The sequence below is a fragment of the Saccopteryx leptura genome, chromosome 4, assembly GCF_036850995.1.
Source record: "Saccopteryx leptura isolate mSacLep1 chromosome 4, mSacLep1_pri_phased_curated, whole genome shotgun sequence".
In the NCBI taxonomy this organism is placed as follows: domain Eukaryota; kingdom Metazoa; phylum Chordata; class Mammalia; order Chiroptera; family Emballonuridae; genus Saccopteryx; species Saccopteryx leptura.
In genome coordinates, this window is record NC_089506.1 from 40,223,912 (window position 1) to 40,240,960 (window position 17,049).

The 17,049-nt window shown below is 36.9% G+C and overlaps 1 protein-coding gene across 2 annotated transcripts in view; it reads right to left on the bottom strand.

Moving 5' to 3' along the window:
- MYO16 (myosin XVI) overlaps positions 1 to 17,049 on the bottom strand; it is a 592,224-nt gene that overhangs the window by 404,518 nt on the left and 170,657 nt on the right. For both annotated transcript variants that reach the window (XM_066380569.1, XM_066380568.1), the window contains exons 3-4: positions 9,329 to 9,399; positions 991 to 1,134 (exon numbers count right to left, since the gene is read on the bottom strand). In XM_066380569.1, coding sequence (XP_066236666.1) covers positions 991 to 1,134; positions 9,329 to 9,399 — 215 coding nt within the window. The remainder of the gene's footprint in view (positions 1 to 990; positions 1,135 to 9,328; positions 9,400 to 17,049) is intronic.

The following is a 17,049-nucleotide window of genomic DNA, read 5'->3' on the forward strand; positions in this document are numbered from 1 at the left end:
TAATAAATATTAATTAAATGAAGATAGTAATCAGCATATGAAGTTTACTGAAAAACAGTATCTAGAAAATACATAACTTTACATATAAGGTTGGTTTATTCTATGATGTGAGAAATGGCCTTGCAGAATCATAAAAATGTGAATAGTTTGACAATTATAGATTTAAATTTGTTTATACATTAAATAAAACCAATTTCTATTTTTCATTCTGTTTAGTATAGAAAAGCAACATCAGACGCTGAGACTATTAGTGTGCTAAAGCAAACACTTCTTAAATGTAAATGCAAAATGGATAGCATGAGGAATTAAAGAGCAGTAAAAAGAAAACTGTGGTTATAAGACAGTTTTTATTAGTGATAATGATGGCAATATTAAATTCAGGCTGATTTACAAAAATTGGCCTGCTGTTCATTCATATTTATGTATTCAACAAGTAAAGAATGAATGTTTATGAAAGGTTGGCACTGTTTATGTATTAATGTTTTATGAGGATCAATATCAGGGTCTAATCTATAAGTGAAAATAACAAATAACTCCAATGATTATTAGACTTAACATTTTCATTTTCATATATTAATCTTGTAGTCACTTGTTTACTAGATGTAAAAAGAGAACAAGATTCAATAAACATCTCCTTAGTATGTCTAGTTGACTAAAAATTAAAAGAATGAATTGAAAAAGTACAATTATCAATTCATTTCAGTCAGGATTCACTTGTGAAGTATTAAGATATATATATAATATAATAACCAAGAAAAAAGCAAGAGGAGTAGAGGTTGGCATGATAACTACAAAATTTGTTTTATAAATTATGTAACCCACAATCTTAATTTTCAATTATCTTATAATTGCAGGCAAATAACTCATAACATATACACACATTTTTTTCTCTACTGAAGTATTACACATTGTGAAATTTTACTAGATAAATGTAGCCTTTTATGTGCCATCAACTTTTCAAATGCTTATAAACTTAATTACATTACTTACTAATACAAGGAGCAGGACAATATCAGGATTATCACATGCACAGGCAATGTGCATTGGTGTCCAAAAATCTTCATCCTGGTGGTTGACGTTGACCCCTTTGTCGATCAGGATCTCTGCAATGAAGGCATTATCATACCGAGCACACTAAAGAAAAAGAAAAACAAAGGAAGTATAATATTTCAACAAACTATGATAAAGTTTATTTCAAATTTCCATGGGTAAGAAACTTCAATGCCAATTTTGGAAGTTTAGAGGCAGCTCTAACCTGGGAAATAATGCTTTCTTTTTTTCTAACTTACCTACAAGAAAAAGCATATATAAATTGAATCCACAAAGAGTAGGAAGAAAAATAAGAAAGAAGGAGCAACTATTATAAATAAAAAATATTTTACTATTTGTGTACTCTTCATTTATAGATAGTATTATTAGAAAATCTTGGACAATTTAGCAGAATTATTTTTCTAAAATAAAGATTTACAGATTTAATTACACTACCCTTCTGTTCTAAAACTGTAAAGTTTCTCACAGCCAACAGAATAAAGCTTTACCATTTTATTTCATCCAAGACAGACAAGACACTTAACAGTCTTCCATCTTCATCTATCAACATTTTTATATCGTATACATAGCCTTCACACTAGTTACATAAGACAACCAGGCATTACACAACATGCCATCTTGTAAAAGTTAACCACTGTAATTAAAGAAAATTATTCATCCCATGTATAACTTTTTCATATTTGCATCATATGACATATCAATGTCAAGTAAAATTAGTATATAAAAAAGACCTATTAATAGGTCAAATGTTTATCAGTAAAATTTCTGGATTACAAGATAAACACTTTTTATAGATTTGGGATGCATAAAACAGATTCCTTTCCCAAAATGTGTACAAAACAATCTACCACCAGAACTACAGTGTGTCCGTAAAGTCATGGTGCACTTTTGACCGGTCACAGGAAAGCAACAAAAGATGATAGAAATGTGAAATCTGCACCAAATAAAAGGAAAACCCTCCCAGTTTCTGTAGGATGATGTGTGCACGCGCAGATGACGTAACACCGTGTATACAGCGGAGCAGCCCATGGCCATGCCAGTTGAGATGTGGATGGTACAGAGGAAAGTTCAGTGTGTTCTGTGGCTCGCTAAATTTGAATCTATGACCAATGTGCAATGTGAATATCGGCGCATTTATAACGAAGCGCCACCACATAGGAATAACATTACGCGGTGGGATAAGCAGTTGAAGGAAACTGGCAGTTTGGTGGAGAAACCCTGTTCTGGTAGGCCATCAGTCAATGACGAGTCTGTAGAGGCTATACAGGATAGCTACTTAAGGAGCCCTAAAAAATCTGTGTGTGAGCCCACATCAAACTGCACTGAATAGGTATGAAACTGGGAGAGTTTTATACTGTATTATCATACCAGTATACCCACCTATTCACTGAACAGTAAAATTAAAAACAATTCATTAAGGGTCTTTCACTTCTGAGTAACACGGACTATATTTATCTTCCTACCTCAACCTTCTACATAAAAACAGATAAACTATGGTCTCTGAGAACTGGAAAGTAGTCAAAGCAGCCCCACTGTTGTTATTGTTCCAACTTACTTCCTTGAGGAAGTTCCCAAGCAACAGAACAAAGAGGAGAATCCCAGTTGACCAGGACCAGTTATAAGAAAACTGAACTGAAGATCCAGAGAGAACAAGATGGCCAGAGTGCACAGGACAGAGGAGCAGAGAGAGAAGAGCTACACAGACAGAGAATGTCTAAGACCTGCAGAAACCCCTCTCAAATACTCAGTTGATTCATAATCAGTACATACATTCTAGGTAACAACTGAAGGTCAGAAAAAGAGCCCGCTGAAAAGAAGGAGGATTCAGAGCTCATAAAATTTCATAAATAATGCCTGTTTCCACTAGCCAGACTGTAAACTTAATAATTTATGGGGCATTGGGTAGAGTACCAGATGTGTCTTGCATACAGAGTGGGAAAGTGTTATCCTTAAACTAAATGTTATTCTGTTCCCACCTAAAAAATATTAAATTCAAGGTCTAAAAAGTTTAAACTGTTTCCAAATAACTTGCCCCAAAACAAAGCTCAAGATTAACAGAAATACAAAGATATTCAATACACATCAAGGCAGTATTGACTATGTTTAGCATCCAAGAAAAAATTACCATATACAGTATACAAAAAGGCAGAAAAACACAATGAGAAGAAAAACTTATCAATGGAAACCAACTCAAAAGTGATGTGCCTGTTAGAATTAGCAAATCTGAGTGCTAAAACCATTATTATAACTACATCCTAAATGTTTAAAAACCAAGGGAAACTATTGACATGGAAGATACTAAACATGCTCAAATTTTACTTCTAGAGATGAGAAATGCAATGACTAAAATGAGAAATCTACTACTGAATGGGATTAACAATTGACAAGATATTTCAGAAGACAAGATTAGCAAACTTAAAGGCAGCAATATCTATTATACATAATGAAACAGAGTAAAATGACTTAAAATAAATGAACAGATAGATCAGTGGTAGTCAACCTGGTCTCTACCGCCCACTAGTGGGCATTCCAGCTTTCATGGTGGGTGGTAGCGGAGCAACCAAAGTATAAATAAAAAGATAGATTTAACTATAGTAAGTTGTTTTATAAAGATTTATTCTGCCAAACAGCGAAAATCCGACATAAAATACTCGTAAGTAATTATTATCATATGCTTTAACTTGCAGTAACTCTGCTTTATATATTTTATAAAGTAAAGTTACTTCCCTACTTTATAAATCACCATTACTGTGGAACCGGTGGGTGGTTAGAAAATTTTACTACTAACAGAGATACAAAAGTGGGCGGTAGGTATAAAAAGGTTGACTACCCCTGAGCTAGATCATCAATGAGCTGTGGAGAAATTTCAGATAGACTGACACCTAACAGATTAATAGTATGAAAGTGGGAACTACCTGGACACATTTATGATTTCTTCTTCTTATTATTTAATTATCTAAGAATCATTAATTAGAAGACAAACCCATTTTAAAAATTACGTAAAAGATTTGAACTTCAACAAAAAAAGATGTAGAAATTGTGGTTCATAATCATAATATCTAGACATTCAAGAATACTCATATCTTTCTCCATTACCTGATAGTCTCAAGAAGATACTCTAAGCACAAAGCAAAATTATGGTGTAAGCTCCACATCAAGGAAGATATGAGCATGCATCAGTATTGAGATGCAGGAAAGCACCTGGGGCAAAGTCAAACATATGAAGTTTGAGAGATCAGTGTCAGTTTGAACAGGGATTGTTGGTTATCAGATGTTCCACATCATCTGTAACAATAGCAAAGGGTCACTACTATTGGGCGCTGAAGGTAGAACTGCGATCCCATCTACAGTAACTGCAGGTTTGGGTACAATGACTGACAAGGTGAGGACCAGAGCAAGAAAGTTCAATAAATTGTTTTGGAATTTGGGGCCTATATCTAATTTCTTTTAGGAAATTCATATGGAAGTCATTTGTATTCTACTCTCATTAACTTTTTGATAGCTCACTGCATAATCAATAAAGATGTGACCTCCTCCTTCTGTGCCTGTCAAGATATCCTCAACCTGCATCTCAAGAATCCACATTTACAATTCAATGATATCCACAGTTTGGATTTTCAGTATCTTACAAAAAAAAAAATTAATTGGATACAGTGTTGAAAGTGCTATCCGCCCCTCTCAAGTAATATCATTTTTAGGTTCACATTTCAGAGGATTATGAATAATAATTTGACAGCAATAAATACTCTCTAATCATCACACTTGTCTAAAAAAATTATGATGGCTGAATTTTCTGTTACAATATTCTTACAATATTATTGTTAGATAGTAAACTTAATTCTCCCTAAAGAGAATTCTCTCGAAGCTAGTAAATCTTCATCCCGATTCAGGTTGTTCTCTATCACTGTGACCAATTTCTGGTGGCACTTTATTGCACCAAGTGTATGGCTGAACAGCCACTCTGTGCCTCTCAACAGAACTTTGACACCTGCCAGTTTCCTCTACCTGCAGCCTGGGCCCCTAACTCCCAGCACCTCCTGTCACTATCCTCCGCCTCTCAAAATGCCAAGCGGGGCTAGCTACGTAATTTGTGGAACCTAGTACAAAATGAAAACATGGGGCCCCTTATTCAAAAATTATTAAGCGTTTCAAAATGGTGACAGCACAACATGAAGCCAAACATAAGCCTTTCTAAGCTGGTGACTCATGAACCACCCGCCCAGGAAGCCAGTCCTGAATTGACAAGCCTCTTAATCAATCTGCCTCCCAGGTTCCTTCAAATACACACATTAATCTTTCTCTCTCGTTGGTATCATCCCATTGCTTCCATTTAGCTATTTTATATGCTTCTTCACCAGGGGAACAGCCCCTGTGGAGGATATATTTTCCTCCACTATGATTAATTTTCTCACCAGTACTTATCCTTGCTGCGTTTGCCCTTCCCTTTCGAGAACGTGAAGGAGGATGGAGTTACATGGTCGATGCCCAGATGCTCTGGTGTGAGCGAGCAGGGCAAAGTGTGGACAGCTGCCACAGAGTGACTATTTTTCTTAACACCTAGACTGTTTTGCTAATTATACTTATTTAGTTAGATATTTTCTCTAGAGTCCTAATATTCTGCCTCTTTTCAAAATATAATATGGTCTTAAAGACATTAAGCTGTTGAGCCACCTGTACTGTAGAAGTTGCTAATTATCTGGTTCCTACAGCTCCAGAGACTAGAGAAATAAAGAGTGAAGCTCAAGATCAGCCCTATTAAAAGCACCAGGTTTTCTTATAAGAGTAGGAAAGTGATTAAAACATTTAAATTTTAGGCTTCTAGTAAAAACGGTTCTAAATATTTTTGTATTAAATGTTTTTATTATAGGAAACAAACATGAATATTTAAAATATTCAAGGATTATATAAAAGAAAATAAAAGACATTTTCTCCTTCTCTTAACCTAAGTCATTGTTAAAAATTTCTTGTCTAGTATTTAAAGTTTTCTTCACTGATGAAAAAGACTCTATCTATCCATCCATCTATCCATCTCTATCTCCCTTTCATATATATATACATATATATATATATAATGTACAGTATATATCTCCTTTTCCCCCCTCATCTATTGTAGTATATGTACTAATCCCTAACCTGCTTTTGATACTTAGCAATATGTTTTGTACATACAATATTTGCATATCTGTCATAATTCAATTTTTTTTAATTTGATGTAAGTACAGTTGGTATACAAGGGCTTAGTTTCAGTTATACAATATAGTGATTCGACTTTTATATACCTCACAATGTGACCACCATAGCAAGTCTAATTTTTCACTGTGCAAAATTAGAACAATATTATTATCATATTTCTTCTGCCAAACACCACATCCTTGTGACCTTATTTATTTTATAACTGGAGTGTGCCCTGCTTTTACACCCATCCCTCAACACCCCCACTTCTGGCAACTATTAGTTTTTTCTCTGTATCTTATGGGGTCTGTTTCATTTTGTTATTTATTTGTTCACTTTATTTTACACTCCATACATAAGAGAAATCATACTGTATTTGTCTTTTTCTGTTTGACTTATTTCACCTAGCATATAACCCTCTGGGTCCATCCATGTTGTCACAAATGGCAAATTTTTCTTCTTTTCTATAGCTAAGTAATATTCGATTGTATATATATCCCATCTTCTTTATCCGTTCACTTCCTGCTGGACACTTGGATATCTTCCATATCTTGGCTATTGTACATAATGTTGCAATAAACATAAAGTTGCATGTATCTTTTTAAATGAGTGTTTTTGCTTTCCTTAGATAAATACCTCAAAGTGGAATTGTTGAGTCATATGGCAGTTCTAATTTTAATTTTTGGTGAAATATTGATACTGTTTTCTATAGTAGTTGTATTAATTTAAAATCTAACCCACAGTGCTTGGGGCTCCCTTTCTTCCACATCCTCATCAACATTTGTTATTTGTGGACTCTTTGATGATTGCTACTCTGACAGGTATGGGGTTGTATCTGATTGTGGTTGTGATTTGCATTTCCCTGATGATTAGTGATGTTGAGCATCTTTTCATGTCTGCTGTCAGTCTGCATGTCTTCTTTGGGGAAATGTCTATTCTGATCCTTTGCACATTTTTTAATCGCATTGTTTTCTTTTGATATTGAGGCTAATGAGTTCCATATATATATTTTTATATATTTAGAGATAGAGGAAGGGAGAGAGAGAGAGAGAGAGATGCAAAGAAACATCAATCTGCTGTTCCACTTATTCATGCCATCTTGATTCTTGTATGTGCCCTGACAGGGGATCAAACTTACAACCACAGCATGTCAGAATGATGCTCCAACCAACTGAGCTACACAGCCAGAGCTATATATATTAATAATTCATTTTTAGAGAGAGGAAGGGTGGAGGAGCAGGCAGCATCAACTCCCATATATGCCTTGAGCAGGCAAGCCCAGGGTTTTGAACCGGTGACCTCAGCATACCCAGGTCAACGCTTCATCCATTGTGCCCCCACAGGTCAGGCCAGAACTAAATATTTTTTATATCAAGTTCTTATCAAATATATATATATATATATTATGTATGCATAACCTCTCCCATTCAGTAGGCTGTCTTTTCATTTTGTTAATGGTTTCCTTAACTGTGCAGAATCTGTTTAGTTTGATGTAGTCTCAGTTATTTTTGCTTCTTTTGCCCTTGGCCATGTAGTTCAATATTTTTAATACTTGCATGAAATTCCACTGCTTAAAGCACTGTCTTTTTGTTAAAACTAGAATTCACCAAGTAAAAGCAAGAATATTTCTTATTTCTAATGTGTTTCCTTTGAGCTTCACTATGGCCTGTTGTGGTCAAAGGACCAAATGAAGAGAATGTGCTTTCACACGCCATTCAAGGTTTTGTTGCCACCAGGAGCTCTTCTCAATAGCTCATTATCAAAGGCCGTCACTCAGAACCCTGGGCGGCATTTAGCAAAGCTGATGTGGTTCTGTTTTCAACTGCATAAGTATCACACTATTTTAAAGAGTTAAACCTGAATTCCCATCTATATTATTCTCATGAGACTAAATTCCTGGTTGCGGATATTGTTCCTTGTTGACATTATTTCCTTTCCATCAATAATAGTATGTGATACCTGTCTTAGGTTTAATACAAAAGCTATTTCATGAGTTACTGAAACAAAAATTCAAGTATATTTGTTAAGAGTGTAGATACAACTACAAATTTTATATGTCAAAAAATATTGAAACCTGTTTCTCAAATACCTACCGGTAATAGAGTGGGAATTAATTAATCTCTGACCTAAAAGTTCTTGAGGCACTTCTAAGAGAAATGTCCTATAGAAATCTATCCTTAAAGTCAGGTACTAAATGAATTATAATAATAGTTAAATAAACATTGAAAAATCACAAGTTTTACAGCTTATCATTGGTGCCCCACACAAACATATGCCACCTTTTTTTTCAAAAATGTTGATCCCTGAATATGTAATTAGAGCTTTGGTGCTGACAAAGCATCAGGCTTTGCAATGTGGAATGCCTAAAAGATAGGGCACACTGCAGAGCGACCTCCTCACAGCTGACATTTTCAATGGCTAAATTGTCTTTTTCAGTATTTAAGTCATTTTGAAACCCTGTAATTTTATCTCTCTGGCAACCTGCAATTTGTCAGTTGTTTTTATTTACTCAGTAACCCCAGGAAAAGGAGACTCAGCCTGCGCCCTGGTTTCTTCAGCCTTCATTGTATTTTCGTAGATGCATTTCAGGTCCATCTTTCCCCTCATCTTAGACTCACGACCCATTTCTAAAAGTATAAAAATGCAATATATTTCCATTGGGTCAAGAATTGTTTCCCATCTACCTTATCACTTTAATCTCATTTTGTTTTCAAAAGAATGTAGGTGAGTTTTATTTACATTTATATGAGTTGGGCCATAAGCAGAGTATCATAAAGTTCATTGGAGCAAAAAAAGCAACTTATAGATATAAAGGAATGATTGCCTAGTTATAATCAATACAACATTTTTTTGCATATTTTTAAAATACTATTCATTTACAAAAGATCTTCCTTGGGGCAGAAACTCTAATTCCATTTGCTAAAGATTATTTACAAACTCTAATGCAAATAATTAAGATTAATTTATTATCTAGAATTATTAGTTTGAAATGTCATTTTTCTAATCATCTATCAGATGTACATTTTCCTACTGATTTTTGACCCCGTAATTGAATCTCCTTCTCCCTGTTGTCACCCATACTTGTATTGGTCATCGCAGTTCTTACCAGATGGAGCAAGGACCCTCCTGAGGAAATGAGAGTGTTGGGGTCTGCCCCCTCCTTCAACAGTCGGAGTGCTGAAAAGATAAAAGAGAAGAAGGGAGTTACACATCTTTCTTCCATACCCTGAACAAAAAAGTTACAGATCAACTATAACCTGACATCACATGGTGTATCCACTTGCTAACCTGGGTATCTTCTTTCTCCGCCATTATAAAGGTCCAGGAAGGCAAGGTCCTGAGAAGAGACGCCTTGGGAGGAATAGCGATAATTTAAGATATGCTAATGACACCATCTTACTGGAAGTAGCAAGGATTTAAAACAACTTCTGGTTAAAATAAAAGAAGAAAGCGCCAAACTGGGGCTGCCTCTAAACATCAAGAAGACAAAAGTCATGACTATAAAAGCAATACAAAACTTTAACACAGACACTGAAGACATAAAAAGGCTAAAGGTTTTGTTCATATTGCTTCAGTCATCTATTCAAATGGAGATTATAACCTAGAAATTGAGAGAAGGCTGAGAATTGGAAGGGCAGCAATAGAAGAATTAGGAAAGATCACCAAGAGCAAGAACGTGTCATCAGGAACCAGGGCTAAAGTCATACATGCTCTCATGTTGCCAATTACTACGTATGGCCATAAAAGTTGGACAGTGAAGAAGGCTTATAGAAAAAAAAAGTAGATTCACTTGAGATTGTGTTGAAGGAGAGCTCTGTGGATACCCCAGACCACCAGAAAGATGAGTAAGTGGGTCCTAGAGCAAATTAAACCTGAAATATCGTTGGAGAGGCAGAAAGTTGTTCTATGTCAGGCACATCATGAAAAAACAGGGTTTTTTTTTGAAAAGACAATAATGCTGGGAAAATAGAAGGCATCAGGAAGAGGAAGACCAAGTATACAAGGATTGACTCCATAAAATAAGCCATAAGCCTAGTATATAGGAGCTGAGCAAGACTACTGAGGAGAGGACATTGTGGACATCACTCATTCACTGGGTCACCAGAAGTTGGAGGTGACTCAATGGCTCAAAACATATACAAGACACTTGCCTTTCTTTTCTTCAGTTTCTGAGAATTACACTGTTGCATGGTACGGAGATGCTCTTTCTCGCTCCCTTTCTCCACCTCCCTCTATACATATAATAAATGAATGCAATTATTGTTCCTTCACACACTTTTCACATTTAATTTTACTTATTTTTTGTTTTGTAATGTTTTGTTTTTATACTAAGTGAGAGGCAGGGAGGCAGAGACAGACTCCCACATGCACCCAAACCGGATGCCCCAGCAAGCCACCTACTGAGCAATGTTTTGCCCATCTGGGGCCGCTGCTCTGTTAAACAGCAACTGAGCTATTTTAGTGCCTGAGGCGAGGCAGTGGCAACATCCTCAGCACCCAGAGCCAACTTGCTCAAACTATTCAAGCCATGGCTTCAAGAGGAAAAGAGGGGGTTGTAGAGAAGCTGATGGTCACTTCTCCTGTGTGCCCTCACCAGGAATCAAACCTGGTACTTTCACATGCTGGGCCGACACTCTACCACTGAGTCAATCAGCAAGGGCCTCATATTTAATTTTAAAAAGTCCATTAGACAGGTTTGACAATAGTTTTCTCAGAAGATATATAGCACTCTTACATTAACATTTATTTTTTTAGCAAACAAAATCATTCATCTTGAATTACTTAATAGTAACTTGGTGCTTTATAGTCTTCATAGCAAAGCACTTGTGCAAGTGGGATCTCACTAAAAATATATTATGAGGCTGATTATACTGTATCAGTTAAAATAGTAAAATGTCACCAGATCCTTACACACAATCCACAATGCACATGTGTAGGGAATTACACATAATATGAATCATTAATACACTGGTTTGGGGGTTAAACAGATTTGAGTATGATACCTGGATGCTAAACTTCTCTCTGCCTCAGCTGTCAGTAAAATAATGGACAATTGTTGGACTCCTGTTATAGCGGTTTTGTGAGAATTAAACCAGACAACATATATAGCATGCTTAGCATGCCTCCTAGCACTTGGTAAGGATCACTACACAATTTCTATTAGTATAATAGCTATAAATCATAAAACCCCATAATAAAGTATCATAAAATAAAAATCTTAAGTTTATTCTAAATTTTCTCAAAACCTTTTGATTATTAAATGCAAATTTAGCAATAGTCACTTGAAGGATGAGTGTGCAATTAATGCAGCTGGTAAAGGGAGTGAAGAGAACATAAAGGAATGGAGGAATGCTGAGCACAGGGAAGTGAATGGTCCCTTTGGAGTGGAAAATCGTGAATGGCTTGGAGAATTGCACTGTGGAGGATATTGTACATCACATTGTAGGATTTGGAAGTCATTTTGTGGCCAACCAGGAGGACCACAGGATTTAAGTAAAGGAGTAAAAGATACATTAGATAAGTGCTAGGGACTTAAGTTTGTCCCCCCCCCCCCAAATTTATATGCCGAAGCTTAATTCCCAATGTAATGACATCAGGAGGAGGAGCCCTTGAGAGGTAACTGGGTGGTAATCAGAGAGGTCCTGAGAGGAAAGATACCAGAATGGGATTAGTGTCCTTATAAGGAGACAGAGTCCAGCCTCCCTCTCTGGGCCATGTGAAGACAGAACGAGAAGACAGCCACCTGTAAAGCAGGAAGCTGTCTTCATCAGAGGCCAAGTCTGCTGGAGCTTTGATTTTGGACTTCTTAGTCTCCAGAACTGTGAGAAATAAATGTTTTCCCTGTAAGCACCTCAGTCTATATTATATTTGTTACAGCAGCCTGAGCTGAGTAAGACAATAAGATAGGGCACCACAAAGGCTAATGAGAGTCTCTTGATCTCACTTTCTGTTTAAATTCTGAATGGAGATTTAAGCTTAGTCCAGAGAAGTGGCTTTATTGTTGCTGAGCATAGATAATAAATTAACCAGCCTGTGGCTTAATGAAAATCAGAGCCACACTTCAGAAAGAGGGGTCTAAAGCAACACTAACAGCCCAGGTGGGGCTAAGCCATCATGTCCACGGAATCCAGTTTACAAGGTGCAGAATATTGATGGTGATCCTCACAGAATCAGGGTGGGCACAACAGTCTGCTGGGAATGCTCAAGAATAGATGGAAATGAAGATCTACATGTCTAGATAAATGGTTGGGCGGAAGGACAGGTAAAGAAATAGATGGACAGACAAATATGTGTTTATGAATTTATTACACTTGTTGCTGATATAAAGGCTATGTTGTTCACATTTACAAATAGTAATTAAGTATACAATACTTATTATTATTATAAATTCCATAGAGCCAGTTGATTCTTACCGAATGCTTTTGATAATTTTTACTGAACTCTTGGATCCATAGGCTATCTATGACTATAATTAATGAGTGTGACCTTGATATTTGGTTGATTTTTTCATTGACATTAATGAGTGAGAGCCAGGGCTCACAAACTATGGGCATAGGCAGCAGGCCAAATCCAGCCCTGGCTTGTTTTTGTACAGCCTTTGAATGAAGAATGACTTACATTTAAAACGTGTATAAGAAATAAAATAGAAATAAAAAGAAAAACAAAAAATTCAAGAAGAATGTGCAACACTGGCATTATATGTCCATAAAGTTTAAAATATTTACTATCTAAACCTTTACAGAAAAAGTTTACCAAGTCCTGAATAAGATTAAAGTGAACCAATGAAATATGTCAGAACATTACTCCTTTATCAATGACCTCAGTGACATCTTTGCTTAATCAGACAAGTTTTTGAATAATATAATCATATTTCATCACATTTTTGTCCTTTTCAAACCATCATGGCTACTTATACATTTTTTAAAAATAGCCTGAAGCATTAATATTTACTCCATTGTTTTATCAAATCTAAATAATCAATAAGACAATAAATCAAGCCTTGATGTGTAGAAGTTTTCAAAATTCCCCCACAATGTATGATTTTAAGCTATCAATGTGATGTTGCTAAACCCATAATTGGGAAAAGATGTGACATACTTCACAATTATGTGGCATTTCTGCTATACAAACACAAGAAATGTAAACAACTTCAAGTGTGAGATAAAGATGTGGTGAACTAATTAGGATGTGATAAGTTTTCAATATTTATTATTTTTGTTTTTAATAAATTTCATTTATTTATAAGTTTATATGCTTAGTTTTTAATATGAGCTTGGTTTAACCATTTCACAATTAACTCAGAATTCCTGAATTTTTTTTTTATACTTTTCTGAAGCTGGAAACGGGGAGACAGTCAGACACCCGCACACGCCCGAACAGGATCCACCCAGCACGCCCACCAGGGGGCGATGCTCTGCCCATCGGGGCGTCGCTCTGTCGCGACAAGAGCCATTCTAGCGCCTGAGGCAGAGGCCAGGGAGTCATCCCCAGTGCCCAGGCCATCTTTGCTCCAATGGAGCCTTGGCTGCGGGAGGGGAAGAGAGAGACAGAGAGGAAAGAGAGGGGGATGGGTGGAGAAGCAGATGGGTGCCTCTCCTGTTGCCCTGGTCAGGAATCGAACTCGGGACTTCTACACGCCAGGCCAATGCTCTACCACTGAGCCAACCGGCCAGGGCCAAATTCCTGAAATTTTAACAAGTGGCTTTCAGGGGACATAGGATAAGCTCCAGGACACTACAGTGAGCAGCCCTGAGTTAGATGAGAATGGCCAAGAATGAGGACACTACACTCAAGAATTCCATAATTTCTTTCTTGTAACAATGATAGAGATGGTTAATGCATCTTCTCTGGCCAGACTTCAGACCACAGAGGAAAAATTGAGCAATTTTCTTTTCTTACAAAGAAGGGCTATTTTCTGAAAGTCAGGTAGAACTAAATCAGAATCACTGAATGACTGAATATTGAAAATTTGCTCCTGGATACCTCAGGAGGGAACTCAACATTAAGATAAAATCAACTATACTTCTCACAAAAATTAGGGGATATTTCAAAATGAATATGAAGTGATAAAATATCCCCTAATTTTCGTGAGCAGTATAGTTGACAAACAGCAGGTTAGTGACCTACATATGCAAAGAGCTCTTAAAAATTAATAAGATTATTATTAAATTTCAAAGAAGAACTCCCAGGATACTAAAAAGCAGCTCAAGAAAGAAGAAATTTATATTCCCACCACACATATGGGAAAAAAATATTCAAGTATAGTAACAGTTAAAGAAATACTCATTAAAAAGTGAGATTAAGCCCTGGCCGGTTGGCTCAGCGGTAGAGCGTCGGCCTGGCATGCGGGGGACCCGGGTTTGATTCCCGGCCAGGGCACATAGGAGAAGCGCCCATTTGCTTCTCCACCCACCCGCCTTCCTTCCTCTCTGTCTCTCTCTTCGCCTCCCGCAGCCAAGGCTCCATTGGAGCAAAGATGGCCCGGGCGCTGGGGATGGTTCCTTGGCCTCTGCCCCAGGCGCTAGAGTGGCTCTGGTCGCGGCAGAGCAACGTCCCGGAGGGGCAGAGCATTGCCCCCTGGTGGGCAGAGCGTCGCCCCTGGTGGGTGTGCCGGTTGGATCCCGGTCGGGTGCATGCGGGAGTCTGTCTGACTGTCTCTCCCCATTTCCAGCTTCAGAAAAATACAAAAAAAAAAAAAAAAAGTGAGATTATAGTTTCAAATATTTGCTTAACTTTCTCAACTCACAATGTAGATACCATAATTGTCACTGCATTAATAATCAAGAAACTAACATTCTGATAGATGATGTGATGCCTGAAGCCACAGGGTAGTATGATGGATCTAGAACACACGTGCGGGCAATATGACTCCAAAGACTGCATTTTTCACCAAAGAAGCAGTAGGACATTTTACCTCCCACATCACATGACAGTTGAAGGTGACCCATTTTAATGCCCTCATAATTACTAACTTTATGTGATTAGGTTAAAATACTTTCCCCAAAAATATAGGAGTTCATAGCAATGCTGTAATTACATGATCCAAACCACCAGTCCAGTGAAATGGCACCATTACTCTGAATCTTCTGTTACAAGAAAATCTGCAAGGAAACAGCCTAAGGAAAAACAGCCATCTGGGAACCAAACAGAATAATGAAGTTTTGGATTCCTTTTATAGTGTAACTGCTTGGAACTGATTCAGCATTTATTGTATATTTGTGGTTTCATCATCAAGCTGCCATAAAATTCCATCAAAATGATTTGATATTTAAAAAGAAACATTAAGTCTCTCAATTCCAGCTACTGGGGTTTAAAAATGGATTAAATACATCATAAAATTTTGTGCTAAAGAGCTTTAATAGAATAGACAGCTGTCCCCACCATCAGCAACAATAACCAAACTCCATAATCCACCCGGTAGTCAACGTTTATTTTCAGTCTCTAGATATCACCATGAGTTATCTGGGTTGATGGTAAAGCACATTGATGAGAGTAACCTGATAGCAAGTTCATGAGAGTAAGTGTTTTGGAAATTATGTGAGCTGTGTGGACATTTCATTGCATGGCAATCTATGACTGCTCTCAAATAATTCTCAGGATGATGTTGGGTCAGTACACACACACAAAGATTTTACATTTAAAATTAAGAGAGAAGAGGAAGAGTAAAATAAAATGTAACCTTGGATTCTAAATTTTATTCTGGTTATAAGCCTTTCAAAAGGCATTTTCTAGAGCAGGGGTCCCCAAACTACGGCCCGCGGGCCACATGCGGCCCCCTGAGGCCATTTATCCGGCCCCTGCCGCACTTCCGGAAGGGGCACCTCTTTCATTGGTGGTCAGTGAGAGAGCACAGGATGCATCCTGTGTGCCGTATGTGGTGGCGCCACAAAGCTCAGCGATGCGGGACACACGCGTCAGGGCTCCGGAAGCGCCTCATATCACTTGTTACGGCTAGCATTGACAAATATGGAACCAGACACTGACCATCTCATTAGCCAAAAGCAGGCCCATAGTTCCCATTGAAATACTGGTCAGTTTGTTGATTTAAATTTACCTGTTCTTTATTTTAAATATTGTATTTGTTCCTGTTTTGTTTTTTTACTTTAAAATAATATATGTGCAGTGTGCATAGGGATTTGTTCATAGTTTTTTTATAATCCGGGCCTCCAACGGTCTGAGGGACAGTGAATTGGCCCCCTGTGTAAAAAGTTTGGGGACCCCCTGTTCTAGAGAAAGGGAAAGATAATATGTGGTAAAAGACTAGCAATTGATAAGCCTGGTTGAAAGGTATATGGGAGTTCTTTGTATTGTTTTCCCAACTCTTCTGTAAATTTGATTTTATTTCTAAATAAAAAGCGACAATGAATAACAAAAAAAAATCAAGGTAGTGTGGTTTTGTTTCTTCAGTGCTAATAGAAACATCAATGTGAACACTTCTAAAACTGTAGGTGTGAAAATTTCCATAATAATTGATAGTCTAAGAAGTGCTTTAAAAGGTGTATCTGTCCTCAATATGTCAATAAAGAAGGGAAGCAGAAAGCACTGATATGGAAATTATGCTATCAACACCAAAAAAATGTCCATTTTGTACAATTATGCTGCTTAACATACCAATTTCCTGCCCTAGGTAGGACTCAAATTTTAAGATATCTGAGAATGACTTGAGAATTTTAAAAAATAGATTTTCCTAGTTTTGTGATTCTTGACCCATTTTTCATTATTCTCCATCCCTTCTCCTACAACTTCCACCATATATCTGTAATTTCACACACGATTATTAAAGATAAATTTTTTTCTCCTCCAAGAACCAACTTTTCTACTTTTGAG